The following is a 17,779-nucleotide window of genomic DNA, read 5'->3' as shown; positions in this document are numbered from 1 at the left end:
GTGGAATTAAAGCACTTTTTTATTACTACTGTATCCGGGGCTTTCTCTCAGTGGCTTCAATATCAATATGGTTTATATAAAGACCAGAGAGACCACTCTCTTTATTTGCCAGATTCCTCCAGTAGACATGCATCATTCATATAAGTCAGAAATATAGCAAGTAAGGAAGTCAGGATGGAACCCCCCCCCAAAGCTAATTCCTCAGGTGGGTTTTTTGTCTTCTTGATGTACTAGCAGTAAGGCAAGTTCCATAAAGATATAACCTATTGAAATTGATAGTTATGTGCCTTTTTTCAAACTAAGTTTCTAAAGTTTCTATGTAAGAGCTGATTCAATGGTTTGACCATTTATTTAAAACTGAAAGGCTGAAGACAATGGTAATTGGATTCTAAGTGCCTTACAAAGACTTGTGGAACACATTTGGAGAGACTTCAGAAGGGTTTTTTTTTTTGCCTTGCTTTGGCTTAACTAACAGTTAAGCTGGACATAGACACAGGACTTCTTCATCTCCAGACCTGCCACTAACCATTCTGATCAAATAAAGTACAAAAGAACAGAAATCGTACGAAAGTTATGTCCGACAAAAGCTAGTGACTCCTGAAAATCGTACGATCAGCACTACATGCAGAGAATAGAAACATGGATAGGAAACTGGCTACAGGATCGGGTACAGAGGGTAGTTGTTAATGGTACATTCTCTACTTGGAGTAAGGTTCTTAGTAGGGTCCCCCATGTCTCGGTATTAGGTCCACTTTTATTTAACTTGTTCATTAATGACTTAGGGGAGGGTGTTGTAAGTAATATATCAGTGTTTGCAGATGAACAAAAACTATCCGGCCCAATTAATTCCATCCAGGATGTGGCATCCTTGCAACATGATCTTGACAAACTGGCAATCTGGGCAGCTAAGTGGCAAATGAGATTCAATGTTGATTAATGTAAAGTCATGCACCTGGGATGTAAAAATATCCAAGCCAAATATACCCTTAATGGTACTGCACTAGGCAATTCCAGTATGGAAAATCTTAGCTATGAGGAAAGACTGGCCAAATTGGGGATGTTCACGCTGGAGAAGAGGCGCTTAAGGGGTGATGTGATAACTATGTATAAATATATAAGGGGATCATATAATAATCTCTCTAATGCTTTATTTACCAGTAGGTCTTTCCAGCTGACACGATTAGAAGAAAAGAGGTTCCGCCTAAATATTCGGAAGGGGTTTTTTACAGTGAGAGCTGTGAAGATTGAACAATACATTTATATATAGATTGGCACTAAGAATGTTATTCTAACCAAAAACCATTGAGCTCATTCTAAGAGTATATATACTCTGTGTGTGTGTGTTTGTTTGTTTGTTTGTTTGGTAACTGTATATTTATGACTGTTTTCCTAATATTGATGTGTAAAGTTTAATTTTTCACCTTCTAAAGCAGCTCTTTAAAAGGTGTTTTAAATTGATACATTTGTTATAGGCGGAGGGTGATATTTTTGTTTGGGGAGGCTAAAAGCTGCACAATCTAAAGTTGAATAAAAAAAATAGCATTCAGGAGCCAATATATGACACTCACAATATGTCCAAAATAGCGAGGACACAGTCTGTAATATTACACATGCTGTTAAAGGAGAACTAAACCCTAACAATGAATAGGGCTAAAAATGCCATGGTTTATAGAGTGAACTATTGCAGGAGCCTAAAGTTTCAGCTTGTCAATAGCAGCAATGATCCAGGACTTCAAACTTGTCACAGGGGGTCACCATCTTGGAAAGTGCCTGTGATACGCACATCCTCAGTGGGCTCTGAGCAGCTGTTGAGAAGCTAAGCTTAGGGGTCGTCACTAATTATCCAGCAGAAAATGAGGTTTGTCTGTAATATAAGCTGATGCTACAGGGATGATTATTAAATTCTGATGCTAATTGCACTGGTTTCTGTGCTGCCATGTAGTAATTATCTGTATTAATTACTAATCAGCCTTATATTGTGACATTTCTATTCTATGTGTACTGTATATTGTGAGTGGGTCCCTAAGCTCAGTAAGTGACAGCAGCACGGAGCATGTGCAGTGAATCAGCAGAAAAGAAGATGGGGAGCTACTGGGGCATCTTTGGAGACACAGATCTTTACTACTAAAGGGCTGTGGTTGCCTTGGGCTGGTACAGAAGCACAAAACATAATGTACAACATTTCTACCTACTTCTTTAGTTTGATTTTCCTTGTCCTTTAAAGGTGTGATATTGTGTATGAAAGGTATTTGTTGCTGAATTTACAAGAACATATAGGGGCAAATTCACTAAGCGCCGAAGCGCCTAACGCTAGCGTCAATTCGCTAGCGTTGGTCATTTTCGTTACTTCGCAAATTCACTAACGAAAGCTGGCGTAAATTCGCTAGTGTTACTTCAAACCCTTACGCCTGCTGAATTTTCGCAACGGACGTAACTACGCAAATTCACTAACGCGCGCATTGTACTTAACGCTACCTTTTACGCTAGACTTCCTTCGCCACCTCAGACCAGGCAAAGCGCAATAGAGTAGAAAGGGATTGCTTCAAAAAAAGTTCAAATTTTTTAAGTCCCAAAAAACGCTGGCGTTTTTTCTATATTATGGGTGATAGGCTGGAAAAGATCGAAAAAAATTTTGGGGCTCCCCTCCTTCCCCCCTACATTTCCTAACTCATGGCAACTTAACTATACAGGGGGCACATGAGTAGGGCAAAAAAAAATTTTTATTTGATGTTTTGAAGGTTTCCCAGGCATTTGTAGTGATTGTACGTATTCCTCCATTGAAATTTGAATTTGGCGCCGTATGCAAATTAACCATCGCTAGCGTAACTTCGCTTTGCTTAGCGAATCAACGCTAGCACAACTTCGCAACCTTACGCTACCCCTGAGCGCAACTTCGGATTTTAGTGAATTTGCGGAGCGCTGGCGAAACTACGTCTGCCGAAGTGTGGCGAAGTGCGGCAAAGTGCGGCGAAGTTACGTCTGGCGCAACTACGAATCTTAGTGAATTTGCCCCATGTAAAAACTAGGTTCATGCACTGCTGTTAATTTTTGCAGAAGCCAAAACACCTTGTGCATAAGTTTTGTGCTCCACAGTTTCATTGCAGTTCTGGAAATTAGAAAGGCAGGAATATTTGCTGCAGGCTTAGTGCCCTTTACAGGAGTCAATTTGGCTTCCAATAATTTTCACATACAGCCTCCCTCTCTGTTAGCCACAGTGCTATGTAAAAAAAGAAAAGCAGCATCCCAATAACTATGTCAAAGAATGTAAAGGAGCCTGCCCTTAATTTGAAGGACTTATTGAAAGCAAGCAACTCCTGCACAGGGGCACTGACCCTTATGGGACTCACTGTTATAAAACAACGTACTACGCTGCTGACTGTCTGCTACTCTTCAGTATCAGCCGATACACAAGGAGTTGCAGGAGGTGTTCCCACCTACTGGTAACGGCAGATTAACTTAGTGCAAATCGATAAATCATTTTGAGGCTTCCGGAACTAGCTGTAAGGTTCTGCAAGTGTCTTTTAGTGCCTAAACCTGGTGTTCCTACGAGGAGGGTGCCCCCAGTGGAACCAGCAATAACTCAGTAATACCAAATTTCCAGGATATGCGGTAGCTGTTAGTTTTGTTGCTAATGTTTTGTTTTTTTTTACTTTTTTTTAAAAAATTATGTGTCAGGCATGTGCCTCCCCAAGCCTTAATGAAAATCCACCCATGTTTGTTATCTTTAGCCCTGCTGAACAGAATCCCTGAGGTAGCTGTTAGAATTGATGCAATAATTGCTACTACTCCACAGCTACTGCTGAGAAATGTATCAACTATTTGTATCAACTAAATGTAGAAAATTGTAACAATTCAGATGCTCCTGGATCTCTGAGCTGTCAGACTGAAACACCAGAGACAGGAACATAAAACTTTAAATTGAAATTTTGGCGAATCGTAAAAAATACAAGATAGCAAGCAATTCAAAGAGTAATATGAAAACAACTAAACTGAAAAACGTGTTTGGAAGGTGAACAACCCCATTATGCAGTTTTAAAGCTATGGTTTATCATGCTTACTTCAATAGTTGTTTGTTTGCAGGTTGGACACTATAAACGTACAGTCAAAAGAATTGATGATGGTCATCGTCTATGTAATGATTTGATGGGCTGTCTACAAGATCGAGCAAAGATAGAGAAGGCATACTCCCAGCAACTGACAGACTGGGCCAAACGCTGGCGTCAGCTTATTGAGAAAGGTACCTGATGATATTGTTACTCATCCAGATCTGGTGGCTATTAGAGTGTATGACCTGCACAGCCACAGTTGAAGCAGTATATTATTACATATCAGACTTATCATGCAAACTTAGTGGGGCTCAAACTACAGTGCACCTAATGCAGTTTTTCTGCAGTACCCACCACACCATCATTTGTTTTTTGCATGAGAAAGGGGCTGTGGTGCTCTGAAAGCTTGTAATGTATTTTTATTGTTAGCCAATATATGTATCACCTCTACAATACTTTTGTGTTTGTTTGTTTGTTTGTTTGTTTATTTTTTATTTGTTATTAAAATTCACACTAAAACTCAAGGGGTATATGAGTATCCATCTTTCCTGTTCCTGAATGTATATCCTTAATATCCTTACTATATAAATTATCTTGAGCTATAACAGATTATTTACACATGTAGGAGCAAGTGATTGTGTGCTAAGGGTAGCTGTACACTTAACACGTGTGCCTTACCATAGTGAAAGGCAAGCTGGTGTTTGGTGGTGATAGGGCCTCTGTTCTTCATTGGATAACACCTTACATTGAATTATATATATATATATATATATATATATATATATATATATATATATATATATATATATATATATATATATATTTATTTAAAATATTGTTATTCTTTATTCTATTTGTTATTTATTACATTAGGTTCTTAGCTTAGTAAGACATTTACATAGGGCTTTTACAGTATGGTGTTCTCATTTGTTGTATGTCTTCAGAAAAGTTCCCTAAGCAGAACCAAAATATCAACCTAAATATAAATTGCTTTGAATTGTTGCTTATTTTATTCCAATGAGAGTTCCATTTTGGTTGTGTATACTGTACTGTGAGAATACATTAATGGCTAAATTGGTAATGTTTTTTCAAGTAAAATACCTTCCTCTTTAACCAGAACAGACAGATTCACTGTCAGTCTGCCTATATAGGATTCCTTCTTTGATAGGACCTTAGCCACTGTTAGGAAAACTTTACTCCAAACAAATATTGGATACTGAAGTCAAAACATGTTATTCTGTTGTTTTTATAGAGCATTCTGGAAAATATATATACAGTATAAGTTCACTTTAGGGTCTATACAGTTACTGGGCAAAATACCCCCTCTGCTGTTCAAGTTTGTAGGGGCAGACATCTTTAGCCACCAGACTGTTGACTCTAGAAATTATCAACATTATGCTCCATCCTCAACAGTTAACATAAAGAACCGTACAAGAGTGACAAGATAATGGACAACATAACAAAACATATTTTAGAGAGTCAATGGGCCACGTTATAGCTGTTATAGCAATCCTTCTCTACAAAGCTGTAGTTTATATCAGGAAGGAGGTTAGTTTTCTGCTCAAATACACAAATGGTGTTCCTCATTATTAATAATTATCTGTTGCTGTACATACTCTAGGAAAATAATTGCTATGGCAGTGCTGTGCAACTTCTGTGGTACAGAGAAAAAATTTATGTAATTTAAGGACATAAATCCAAATGTCCTCTCCTCCCATATGGATAGTACAACAACCCCCAGCACACAATTAAACACCTTAGGAACCCCCTAACAAACCCCCACCAGGTTAACCTCCCACAACCAGTGTAGAGCAAGACAGAGTATGGCAGACACAGGCAGCACAATGCTGAAAATATTGTATTTTCCCCTTTAAAACCCTGAACAGAAAAATTTGTATTTTAGTAAATAACCCCTTTATTGTCTGTGAGACACGAAACGCGTGAGTCTGCCTCCATATGTACCAAATAAACTCACTTTACACGTGTGTCTGGGAGATTTCTCTTTATGCCTGCTCCACTACAATATGGTTATGCTCTTTAAATGGTTATGCTCTTTAAGTACCCAAAGGTGAATTCCAGCACTCCTTGGTAACTTGTTCAAATTAATTTTGAGCAAACATTTATGTACCATATTCTGTGTCATCCACTGACTTGACTGAACGGACTCCTCTATTACAATATATACAACAAAGAAAATAACTGAGCACATTTGCTTTTTCATTATCCTTTATAACTAACTCATTGGTTATAAAGAATACTTTCAGCTTGCATCTTAGTTTTGCTATTAATGAACATGAAACATTTTTGGGAATAATCTTAGCCTATGCTGAAATCAATTCCTCATTTTCTAGATTTGCCTTCCCGATTGCTGGTTTACAACACATGTTTGAGTATTTATATTTTCTAAATGCAGCTTTTGTTCCCACTGGCTTATAGTTTTTAAATGCTTACTTCTTCATTCCCATTAACTTATTTACATATGGGTACCATAGGGTGGTTCTTAACTCTCCTACATTTCTTTCATAGAGGAATAAATTGAGAATATTAATGATTTAATATATTTTTAAATGACAATTTCTGTTCTACGTTTATAGCAAAAAACCTAACACTAGGAGGGTTATTTATCAAAATCCAAATTTTTCAGATTTTTTATATAAAAAAAGTCCCCCAAACTAGAATCCATGATTTGACATTATTTATTATTAAAAAATCTCAATTCAACCAGTTCAGGTAAAAATTTGATAAAAACAAGCGAATCCCTAATCGCTCGATTTTTTCACGCTTTTTCCAGAAAAGTCAGCTTTTTTGGATTTTTGCCTGAAAAGCCCAAAAAGGTCAGATTTTCAGGCTAATTCCAGCGCAGAACACAGAAACTACAAAATAGGATCTGGACCTCTGCCATTGACTTATATACAACTCGGCAGGTCTGAGATGGCGGATTTTCTGATTCTGGCAATACCCACAGCTAAATCTTCAATAGCAGTTTTCCTTACACTGGCCAAATCCTTTTACTGTATAACCTATTTTCCAAGAATTACTTAGCTCCCTCCCCTCCTTGCCTAGTATAAAATCTACTCTAACCTTCTACCCATCCTTGCCCAAAGCAGCTACACCATCATCATTAACATGCAGCCTATCCCTTGCAAATAATCTGCTGCTGGTAAAAAAAAAATAAAATTAGACCAGTTCTTCAAAAAGCCAAACCCGTCTTCAAAACACCAATCTCTCAGGCATGCATTAATCTTTGTAAGCTTCCGTTGCCTTCTTAATGTTGAAGGTGGCCCAGGTAATATCTCTGAGATAATTACATAGGAAGTCCTCATCCTCAGCTTTTCACCTAGTTTTTATTTTTAAATAACACTTGAGCATTCCCCCCTCCTTCAACTTTGTCATTGCACCAATGTACCAAAAAAAATCTTGTTTTTGAACTCCCCTCTGACTCCTGAATGCTGAAATCTTTGTAGCTGTACTCAGGTGAGATTCTGCACCCTGTAACACTACGAGGAAGCTTTTGTGATACCACCCCCCCATCCCAACACACTTACCTTTCCAGCACTGAAACAGTCCATATTGCTAGTACAGAAACCTTAATACATGAAAACAATTACCCCTTCTCTGAGTTCTGAAGGCAGGAGACAGCATGCAGGGTAGTTTCAGTATCCTTCTTTATAAGTGTAGAACTTTAAAATGATCTTATATTGTTTGGCTTTAGGACTCTTTTAATAAAACTGCACTTTAACAACTATTGCAGAAGACAAAATAAATGTAATAAACCTATTAATTCACCATCTTACCACATAGTCCTTCTCCCAACAGATAAGATGTGCTAAATTATGTGCAGCCCTACACCACTGGTTTTCATTGCTCACACTCCCCCCAAGGATATCTTAGCACACGGAGAAAAAAGGCAGTTTATCTTAATCCATGTAACATAGCAATCAAACTGTTACTTCTACTTAACCACTCAACCAGAATGCACAGCAAACACCAGCATGTAACATGCATTTTTTTTCTAGCATATAACATATTTAGTTTTTGCTTGTCTTTGAACACTAGCGATGGTCCCGTTCACTAGCGAATTGGCGCCTGTGTCTCTTATTGAATTGGAGATGTCCTTGCGGGTGGCTACGCTGGCAAAAAGTCTCTAGCATTAGCCACTTCGCCCTTTAATGAATCTGCCCCATAATGTAAAAGCAATGAGCACAAAAAACTGGGTAAATAGATAGGCTGTGCAAAATAAAAAATGTTTTCAATATGGTTAGTTAGGCAAAAATGTAATCTATAAAGGCTGGAGTGACTGGATGTCTAACATAACAGCCAGAGCACTACTTCCTGCTTTGCAATTCTCTCATTGGTTACCAGTCTGTAACCAATCAGTGACTTGAGGGGGGCCATATTGCTGTTACTATTTACTTTTGACTCTGACCTACATTTTGAGAATCAAAAGCAAACTGAACAAATACAGTATGTCCCATGTGCACCCTTAAAGTCCCTGACTAACTCAGAGTTAAAGAAATGTAAGGCAGGAAGTTGGGTTCTGGCTATTATGTTAGACATCCAGTGACTCCAGCATTTATAGATTACATTTTGGCTAACTAACTATATAAACATTTTTTATTTTGTACAGCCTAACTATTTACCCAATTTAGAGTTTTTTTTAAAGTAGTGGTTTGCATTTTCCAACAGAGATTAAAGGAGTGCTAAACTCCCCTAAAGAGAAAAGCCCAATCTACCCTCCATTGCCCCCTCCCTGCTTCCTCCCCTCAAAGTCAAAAAGTGTCCCAGAATGGTATGTTGACTTATCAATGCAGAGTAGCACAGTGGAGCCTCTGTGGATTTCTTCAGAGAAGGACTGCTGATACTATTTGCTGCTAGAGCTTTTGAAGCCAGTTAGGTATACGGATAGGACACCATCAGGAGAACACATGCTCCTGCGTGTGCTCTCCTAACAAAGAAGTATGCAGACTTGTCACTTATTATACTCACTTATCTGAAGAGACAGCAGTCACACCTCCGTGTTCCCCCCCTCAGTTTTTATTTTTGCCCTAAACTGTTCCTTTAACATTATCCTTGGCATCCTCAGTGCCAGGCCAAGCCGACTGTGCTTCCCCTGTGCACGAGGCCCTGCATGGGTTTCTGACTTCATTGTGTATTTGTAAATTAATCTGATGCTGTTGTGCCAAAGCAATTTTATTGACCTCTGGGTGTGCATTGATAGAGGTATTAAAAGTCTTTTGGCTTTTTGCTGGTTGTGCTATATAGGCATTGTTTCCGTATGTCTTTTCTGTTGCATAAAATTGGCCTAAGTCTACTGTTTTTTCCATGACAGCTGTTTAAGATGTGCCTCTTAAAGGAGAAGAAAAGCCAATTCTTACCTGCTTCCCCCTTCAATAGTCCTCATTTAGTGCTGTCTAGCGCTAAGTTTCTTTTTCAGAAAATTGTTTTCTCAAGAAGATATCAATATGGCAAACTCGCAGACCATTTTAGCCGCCATCTTGCTTATGGAAGCGCCACTACCTTTTCACTGATTGCTAATATGCATGCTCCAAAGAACCCTCCCTTTGACCAGGCATGTGTCAGGATTCCTATTGGCTGGGGGGTGGGGGCGGTAAAATAAATGTATGTAAATAACGATAAGGAGAGTGTCACTGAAGCAGGGAAGATAGCTTCACATTACAGGCATGGGCAGAGCTACTTTTTGTGATTCTGCACTGCCCGAGATTTTATCTATGTCACCCAGCCCCAGGATAAGGTTTTAGCAGGTAGTGCATTTACCACTGACTAACACCACAAAGACAGGACTTGCTCTGCGCTGTAAGTTCTTAGACAGAATGCCTTTGTTATCAGCCTTAGTCTTTATTAACCTTTTGTTGTCCTTTAAACAGGTGTTTCTTCAAGAACACTGTCTCTTTAAGAATGTGTTCACACTCAGAACACCCTAGGATACCTTTAACACTCCTCCCAATATTTTGAAAGAGGGGCAAAAAGATTTGCCACGAGGAGCGTGGCAAAAATTCTTTGAGCATACCCATTTTTGTGGACACCCTTGCTAATGAAGGCGAATTGTCCTTTAAGCTGCAAGCCAGTTTCCCCAAGAGACCTTATCTTAAATACAATTGTTTCTTTGCTTATCTTAAATTGTGCACTTAAAAAGTGCACCTGCCACATATTGAGATGGCTCTCTATCAAAAGCCAATTAAGGTTTAGAAACTTTGTATATTTTTGTGGCTGTTCAGTGCTCAAAGAGATCCGGGACTGCGGGTTGATCTGTCAAAATCTGGACTGTCCCATAAAAAACGGGACATTTGGGAGGTATGCTTTAAACAGATAAAATTCTGTTGTATTCACAGTAAGGTTTTTCACAAAGTACATACATAACATTTGTGAGAAACAATTCACAGTTCCTACTTATGTCCTTTGATACAGTAGTCCTTAGTGACTTACCATACCAAAGTTTCTGAAACTTTTAAAATAAGTGAATGTAAAATTATTGAGAGTAATATTTTAAGAACATTTGCAATGTACATTCATTATTTATTTTTTATTACAGGATATTAAGGGATACATGTACTGTTAATATGAATGCATTACCATTCTGACCACAAAGTAGTCAAGGAAGTTGTTACGAGAAAGAAAGAGGGCTGCTCTGATGTTCTGTTTAGGAAAAAAATTAGAAACCTCTCTCAAATCTTTCCTAACCAGAAGAACATCAAAACAACTCTCTTTCTTTCTCCTGGCAACTTTCTTGACTACTTGGCTGTCAGCATTGTCAGAAACTGACCTGCAGGTGGCACTGTTGAAACAAAATTAATTTATATTAAATGTATATGTATCCCTTATATTTTGGAATTAAAAAAAATAATGAATGTACATTGCAAAAGTTCTTAGAACAGCACTTTAATTAATTTTACATTTAATTGTTTTAAAAATTACTTATCCTTTTATATAAGAGGCTTTTGGCAGAGATCCCAGAATACTCAGCACCTGTATTAAGATACAATTGTAACTAATAAGCTAAGCAGGTCTCTTGGGGTGACTTGCAGCTTAAAGGGCAATTTCACCTTTATTAGCAAAACAGTTATAACACACAAAACATGGCACTAAAACCCCCAGAAATGTGTACCAAATTTTGTAAAATTGACCTGGTATGTAGGAGATATGGCCACAAATACCTATCTATCTGTTTATCAATCTATCTATCTTTTTATTTGTCTGTCTGTCTATCTATCTATCATCTACACGAATGGCTGGTTTCTATGGCTTTCGTTTTTTCATGGTCTCTGATGGAAAGTTTACTTATATTTGTATGTATACTACAGGTCCTCAGTATGGAACTCTGGAACGAGCTTGGGGGGCACTCCTTACTGAAGCAGAGAAGGCGGGTGAGTTGCACCAGGAGGTTAGAAACCATTTGGTATCTGAAGACATGGAGAAAGTTCGGAACTGGCAAAAAGAAACTTATCACAAACAGATGATGGGTGGTTTCAAGGAGAGCAGAGAAGCTGAAGAGGGGTTCCGCAAGGCCCAAAAACCATGGGCCAAGAAGATTAAAGAGGTAAGAAAGACATTTAGGTTAGGGGTGAACTTATTTGAACAGGGAAGGGAAAGTTAATAAAATGCTGAAAACAAAGTGGCTGAAGACTGGAAACAAAGCTGTTCACATTACCTTTAAGTTTTAACTTGGTAGTTCTCCTTAGTAACAAAACAAGAGTTTGGAAGGCAGAATGTAAAATGAATACAATAAGCCCTCTGCATAAAAAAAAATATATCCTCACAGCATATAGGTTTTTGTTTGCCAGGGCCAGTGTCCCCAACAACCAAATAACATCTCGAGATTACACTGGAGTCCGCAGCTCTGATCAGTAAATCATTCACATCAACAGAATCCATTCTATCAAGAATGAAAAATGAAAATTCAATTTTACAAAACTGATAAAATATTCATTACGTGAAACAACACTGTCAGTCACATTACCAAACCTCCCAACATTTGAAAAAATGTAAAGAAGGACAAACACATCAAGCATGCTTATTGCGTCAAAATTGTTTTGACCATGCCCATTTTATGGCCATACCCCCTAATTACCATGTCCTTTTAACAAAATGTTTTATATGTTAACAGTTTTGCTTATAAAATTTAAATTGGCCTGTAAGCTGTGAGTCTCAGTACTCCCATGAAACTTGCTTATGTTATATAGCTACAATTGTATCTTTGCTAATCTTAAATTGTTACAAATGTATCAAATTGCAGCTGCTCAGTGCTCTAAGCTCTCTACAGGAAGCCTCTTATTTTAATTAAGTTTTAGAAACTTTGTATCGTTTTCTGGTGTCAGTGCCTTGACTGCGGCCTAAACTGTAGAAATTGAACTGTCCCACAGCTAACTGGTGCAATTATAGCTAGGAGGAGACATTGCAGCCTAACAATCATATACAAAGCTAATTATTGACTTTGAGATTTTGTCAGACATTAGTGAGGGGTTATTAGGAATTAAATGATCCTGCTGTGTTAGTCCATGTAAAGAATTTAGACAAGCACAGTAAGTAAGACAATGGTAAAATAGCAGGAATGCCCTTAAAGGAGAAGGAAAGGTTGAAACTAAGTAAGCCTTATCAGAAAGGTCCATCTAAATATACCAGTAAACCCCCAAAGTAGTGCTGCTCTGAGTCCCCTGTCAAAAGAAACACCACATTTCTTTCCTTCTATTGTGTACTAATGGGCTTCTGTATCAGACTTCCTGTTTTCAGCTTAAACCTCATTGCCCTGGGCAAGAGCATGCTCAGTTTGCTCCTCTCCCCCCACCCCTCCCTTCTCTACTGTAATCTGAGCCCAGAGCAGGGAGAGACTCAGGCAGGAAGTGATGTCACACCATGTTAATACTGCAGATCCTATCCTAAACAAACAGAGAGCTTCTAGAGCTGTTTACTCAGGTATGGTAAAGCATTCTACAGAATAAATATAGCATTCTAGCTTGCACTATTGCAGCTAATCTATTGGCAATAAAATGCCTCCGTAGCTTTCCTTCTCCTTTAACCAAAATGCCCACACAAGCAGATTACTACAATAAGAATAGTCAGAACTTTCAACTTTCAAGAAATGTAAGAACTTTCAATTAAGAACCTGCATCCCTTTTAGGAAATAGTTGTTCTTTGTTCATGTTTATTTATTTATGCCGCACAGGGTACATTAGAGGGCGCCCTTTATAGTAGACCAGATAGCATCCTATGCATGAGCTCTAAATGTTCTATGCTGCTATCTGTTGTCACTGCAACACAAATATCCATCTAACCAATGAATCCCACTATATAAAAAACCAAACTGAACACCAAAACCTGTGGAAAATAAGAGGGACCAGAGGTCACAGCTTTATTAAACATTTAGCATATTAATTAATGCGGCCCAGTAAGTATCACATGTAATTTGTTAAGAGCATCTACCAAGGAGGAGCCCAGAGCCCTTTGCCTTGCTCTCCCTGGTTTCTCTCAGAATGCCCCATGGTGGTCTATACCACAGGTTGCAAACCTGATCGTATGATCACAGCCTACTAGACTGGGCATAGGACCAAAACCTTTAGCACTTACTATGTTCTGAGCATCTTCCAAGGACCAGCCCAGAGCCCTTTGCCCTTCTATTCCTGGTTGCTCTTTTCTCCGTGTGCCCCTTGGTGGTCCATACTATAGGCATCCGCACAAGCCTGACTGTATGATCACCTTCTAGCATTTTCTATGTCCTGTTGCATTCTGCTGCTATGAGTTTTGATGAACACTCGGCCATTCCTGCTAATGACTTAGGGGATGGTATTGTAAGTAATGTATCAGTGTTTTCAGATGACACAAAACTATCCAGCCCAATTAATTCCATCCAGGATGTGGCATCCTTGTAACAGGATCTTGACAAACTGGCAATATGGGCAGCTAAGTGGCAAATGAGATTCAATGTTGATAAATGTAAAGTTATGCACATGGGATGAAAAAATATCCAAGCCACTTTTACCCTAAATGGGACTGCACTAATATGTAGAGCAGGGGTCCCCAACCTTTTTCACCCCGTGAGCCACACTCAGATGAAAAACTTGTCCGTGAGCAACACAATACGTGAACAGTACCGCAAACATAATTTTTATTAATATTAAGCATATACTCTAAATTAAAATGATATATAACATCAATCAATGTGAGATCTGGCACTGTATGTTTGTGACAGTCAGCCTCATGCATTCGCAGGAGCAAAAAGGTAGAGGAGATTGTGGCACATGAAAAATGGCAACAGATGAAAAGGGGAAAAAAGAAATGTAGGATGTTGAACTTCTTGGAAATAGATTCCACAGGTGCAGTGATCAGGGCCAGAACTAGGGGTAGGCAGAGTAGGCGCCCGCCTAGGGTGCAATCACGGGGGCTGCACTTTTAATAGTCATTTTTTCTTTGTTTTTTTTAAACCTTGGTTTGCTTGGCCTTTAATAGTTTTTCAGTTTTATAAACCACCTGTTCCAACCCCTTCTTGCCCGTGATTCATACTGCGGGCAGAAACCTCCCTCTTGGCAGCTGCTGGCACAGGTATATATTTGTGGGCAATATCTTGACTGCTGCTTGCACAGATAAACAGATGATTGTAGCAATATGATGAATTTTTGGCTGCTGCTGGCACAGGTACATATTTGGGGACAATATCATGGATTTTTGGCTCCTGCTGGCACAGGTTCAAAATAGGGGTAATATGATAGATTTTTTGGGCTGCCACTGGCATAGGTACAGATTGGGGGTAACAATATGATGGATATTTTGGCTTATGCTGGCACACATACAGATGGGGGGGCTTGGGGGCAATATTAGGAATTTACTGTCGTTGGCACAGGTACAAATGGGGGCAATATGATAAGTGCTGGCAGAGGTACATGGAGCAATATGAATGGTAAGGTGGGAAATGGTAATGCAGGACCGGGTGGGGGGGGGCACTGATTGCAGCCCTTGCCAAAATACCTTGGCCCAGCCCTGGCAGTGATAGAAGTGGATGAGAAGGTGGCACAAAGAAGACTGGGCAGCACTGAAATAGTAATCATGTGGAGTTGGAAATAATAATGGTACAACAAGGTAATAGGTGAGGGAGAAGGAGTTACAGAGAATGTGGAATTATCAGAATTGGCACAGTAATGGCAGGGACTAGGGCTCACTGTGGGCTGGCATATGAAGGCTGGGAAGGGAGGGAGGGACAGAAACTATTGCGCTGTTATTAGTGCTCAATGCTGGATATGCAAGCATATAATTTCTGCCAGCAATAAGATTATTGTTAGGCTACAGAGCACTCCCTTCTTTCCAGCCCCATACCAGTACTGTTTCACCCAGTAGATCTGACTCACTAGCCCTGTGTAATAGGAAAAATTTTAATAGATTGTGGGCCAGCGAGATCCCTTCTCCCTGACTCACCATAAGAAGCGTATATCACAGTTTCAGTTCAAGCACGATCCTTTCTATACAGCCAACCTTCTGAAGTACGTGTAAAAGTTTCAGTGTGATACTTTCCAACCAGCCCTCATAGTCTCTCATAAATTGCCAGCGTCTTCCCCCGATCAGTTCTCTGAGCCTCCTGTCGAATCGATCAGTGAGTTATAACAGCGTTATCTTTTCTCTCCATTCTCTTCCTGCGCTTCCTACTCACTGCTCGCTCACAGAAGGACTAATCGCGAACACGCTGTTATAACTCACTGATCGATTTGACAGGAGGCTCAGAGAACTGATCGGGGGAAGACGCTGGCAATTTATGAGAGACTATGAGGGCTGGTTGGAAAGTATCACACTGAAACTACACTTCAGAAGGTTGGCTATATAGAAAGGATCGTGCTTGAACAAGCTTCTTATGGTGAGAATGGATTTCGCTGGCCCACAATCTATTAAAATGCTTCCTATTACACAGGGCTAGTGAGTAGGAATCTACTGGGTGAAACGGTACTGGTATGGGGCTGGAAAGAAGGGAGCGTACTTGCACAGTGCCGGAATCCACTTTGCTAAATGGACACCTGCTGATAAACTTACGCGAGCAACACCAAGAGGAGCTGCGAGCAACATGTTGCTCGCGAGCTACGGGTTGGGGATCACTGATGTAGAGGATAAACTTGGCTGTAGCAAGCAATGCCAGTCAGCAGCATCAAGGGCGAATAATGTCTTGAGCTGTATTAAAAGGGGCATAGATTCATGGGAGGAGAGGGTCATTATTCCACTTTTCATTCCACTTTATAGAGCGCTGGCAAGGCCCCTTATCTAGAATATGCAGTACAGTTTTGGTCTCCAGTGCTCAAACAGGACATTATTGAATTAGAGAGGGTCCAGAGAAGGGTAACTAAGCTGGTAAAAGGTATGAAAAATCTTAGCTATGAGGAAAGACTGGCAAAATTGGGGATGTTCACGCTGGAGAAGAGGTGCTTAAGGGGTGATATGATAACTTTGTATAAATATATAAGGGGGGTCATATAATAATCTCACTAATGCTTTATTTACCAGTAGGTCTTTCCAGGTGACATAAAGTCACTCATTCCGATTATTCCACCTAAATATTCGAAAGGGTTTTTTTACAGTGAGAGCTGTGAAGATAGGAATTCTCTCCCTGAATCGTACAGGCTAGATAGCTTTAAAAAGGGGTTGGATGGCTTTTTAGCAAGTGAAGGAAAGGAAGGGTTATGGAAGATAGCTCATAGTACAAGTTGATCCAGGGACTAGTCCGATTGCCATTTTAGAGTCAGGAAGGAATTTTTTCCCCCTCTGAGGCAAATTGGAGAGGTTTCAGATGGGATTTTTTGCCTTCCTCTGAATTAACTAGCAGTTAGACAAGTTAAAATAGAGTTCAAAGGTTGAACTTGATGGACGTGTGTCTTTTATCAACCTAACTTACTATGTTACTATGTTACTAAGTTACAGCTTTATTAAAAATTTATAACATTACTCTCCACTACATGCGGCCCATATGACATCACATGTCATTTTTTAAGAGCATCCACCAAGGAGGAGCCCAGAGCCTTTTATCCACAGTTTCCTGGGCAACCCTGACCGTATAATCACAGTCTACTAGCCTGGGCATAGGACCCAAGCTCCTGGGACTCCAAAACCAGACCTCCTTATCTATGGTCCAGCATCACACTTTTCTCTCACACTTTTTTTCACCCCAATGAAAATCCATTGTCATTGACCTCAAAGTGCTAGCTGTGCCTCTGGACCCAAAACCTTCTCAACGCTATCCTGTAAATTTGCATTATGCAAAACATTAAAATTAAGGGTTCCATGGAGTTTCTTTCTCTTTTGGCCATATGCCCATAATTAGAGCCCAAAACTTTCCAACTTTCCAAATTAGTAACCTGCATACCCAGTGCAAATGTCTGTTCCCAAAAAGACACTTTGTTGATGGTTCTACTGGTTCTCTGCTGCAATAAGAATGCTAAAATGTCTTTTAAAAGACAAAAATAGGAGCTCTTAATACACCCTTTGCCCTTTTTGCCCCGCTACTATAAAGTAAAGTAGTTGACTATGCTACTGTAGCCTAACTTCTAAAAAAACAGCTAATAATAGTGCTACAGCATCCACAAAATGCACAAGATATAGCACAGCCCATGGTAAATATCTGTTCACAAAATAACTACCCTGAAAGAAACAATCTTTTAAACAATCTTCCAAACAATAATTTGAAGCTATTGTGTGTAAATGCAGCAATTGTAAAGCATTCTATATGAAGTATTACTTTTTTTTGCACCCCT

General features: G+C 39.3%; 1 protein-coding gene across 3 annotated transcripts in view; it reads left to right on the top strand.

Annotated features, from left to right (window-relative positions):
* Positions 1 to 17,779, top strand: part of pacsin1.S (protein kinase C and casein kinase substrate in neurons 1 S homeolog) — a 142,815-nt gene that overhangs the window by 60,996 nt on the left and 64,040 nt on the right. For all 3 annotated transcript variants that reach the window (XM_041583183.1, XM_041583184.1, NM_001093938.1), the window contains 2 exon segments: positions 4,081 to 4,237; positions 11,366 to 11,601. In XM_041583183.1, coding sequence (XP_041439117.1) covers positions 4,081 to 4,237; positions 11,366 to 11,601 — 393 coding nt within the window.

Source organism: Xenopus laevis, chromosome 2S, assembly GCF_017654675.1.
Source record: "Xenopus laevis strain J_2021 chromosome 2S, Xenopus_laevis_v10.1, whole genome shotgun sequence".
Taxonomy (NCBI): domain Eukaryota; kingdom Metazoa; phylum Chordata; class Amphibia; order Anura; family Pipidae; genus Xenopus; species Xenopus laevis.
This window is presented reverse-complemented; position numbering and strand designations above follow the sequence as displayed.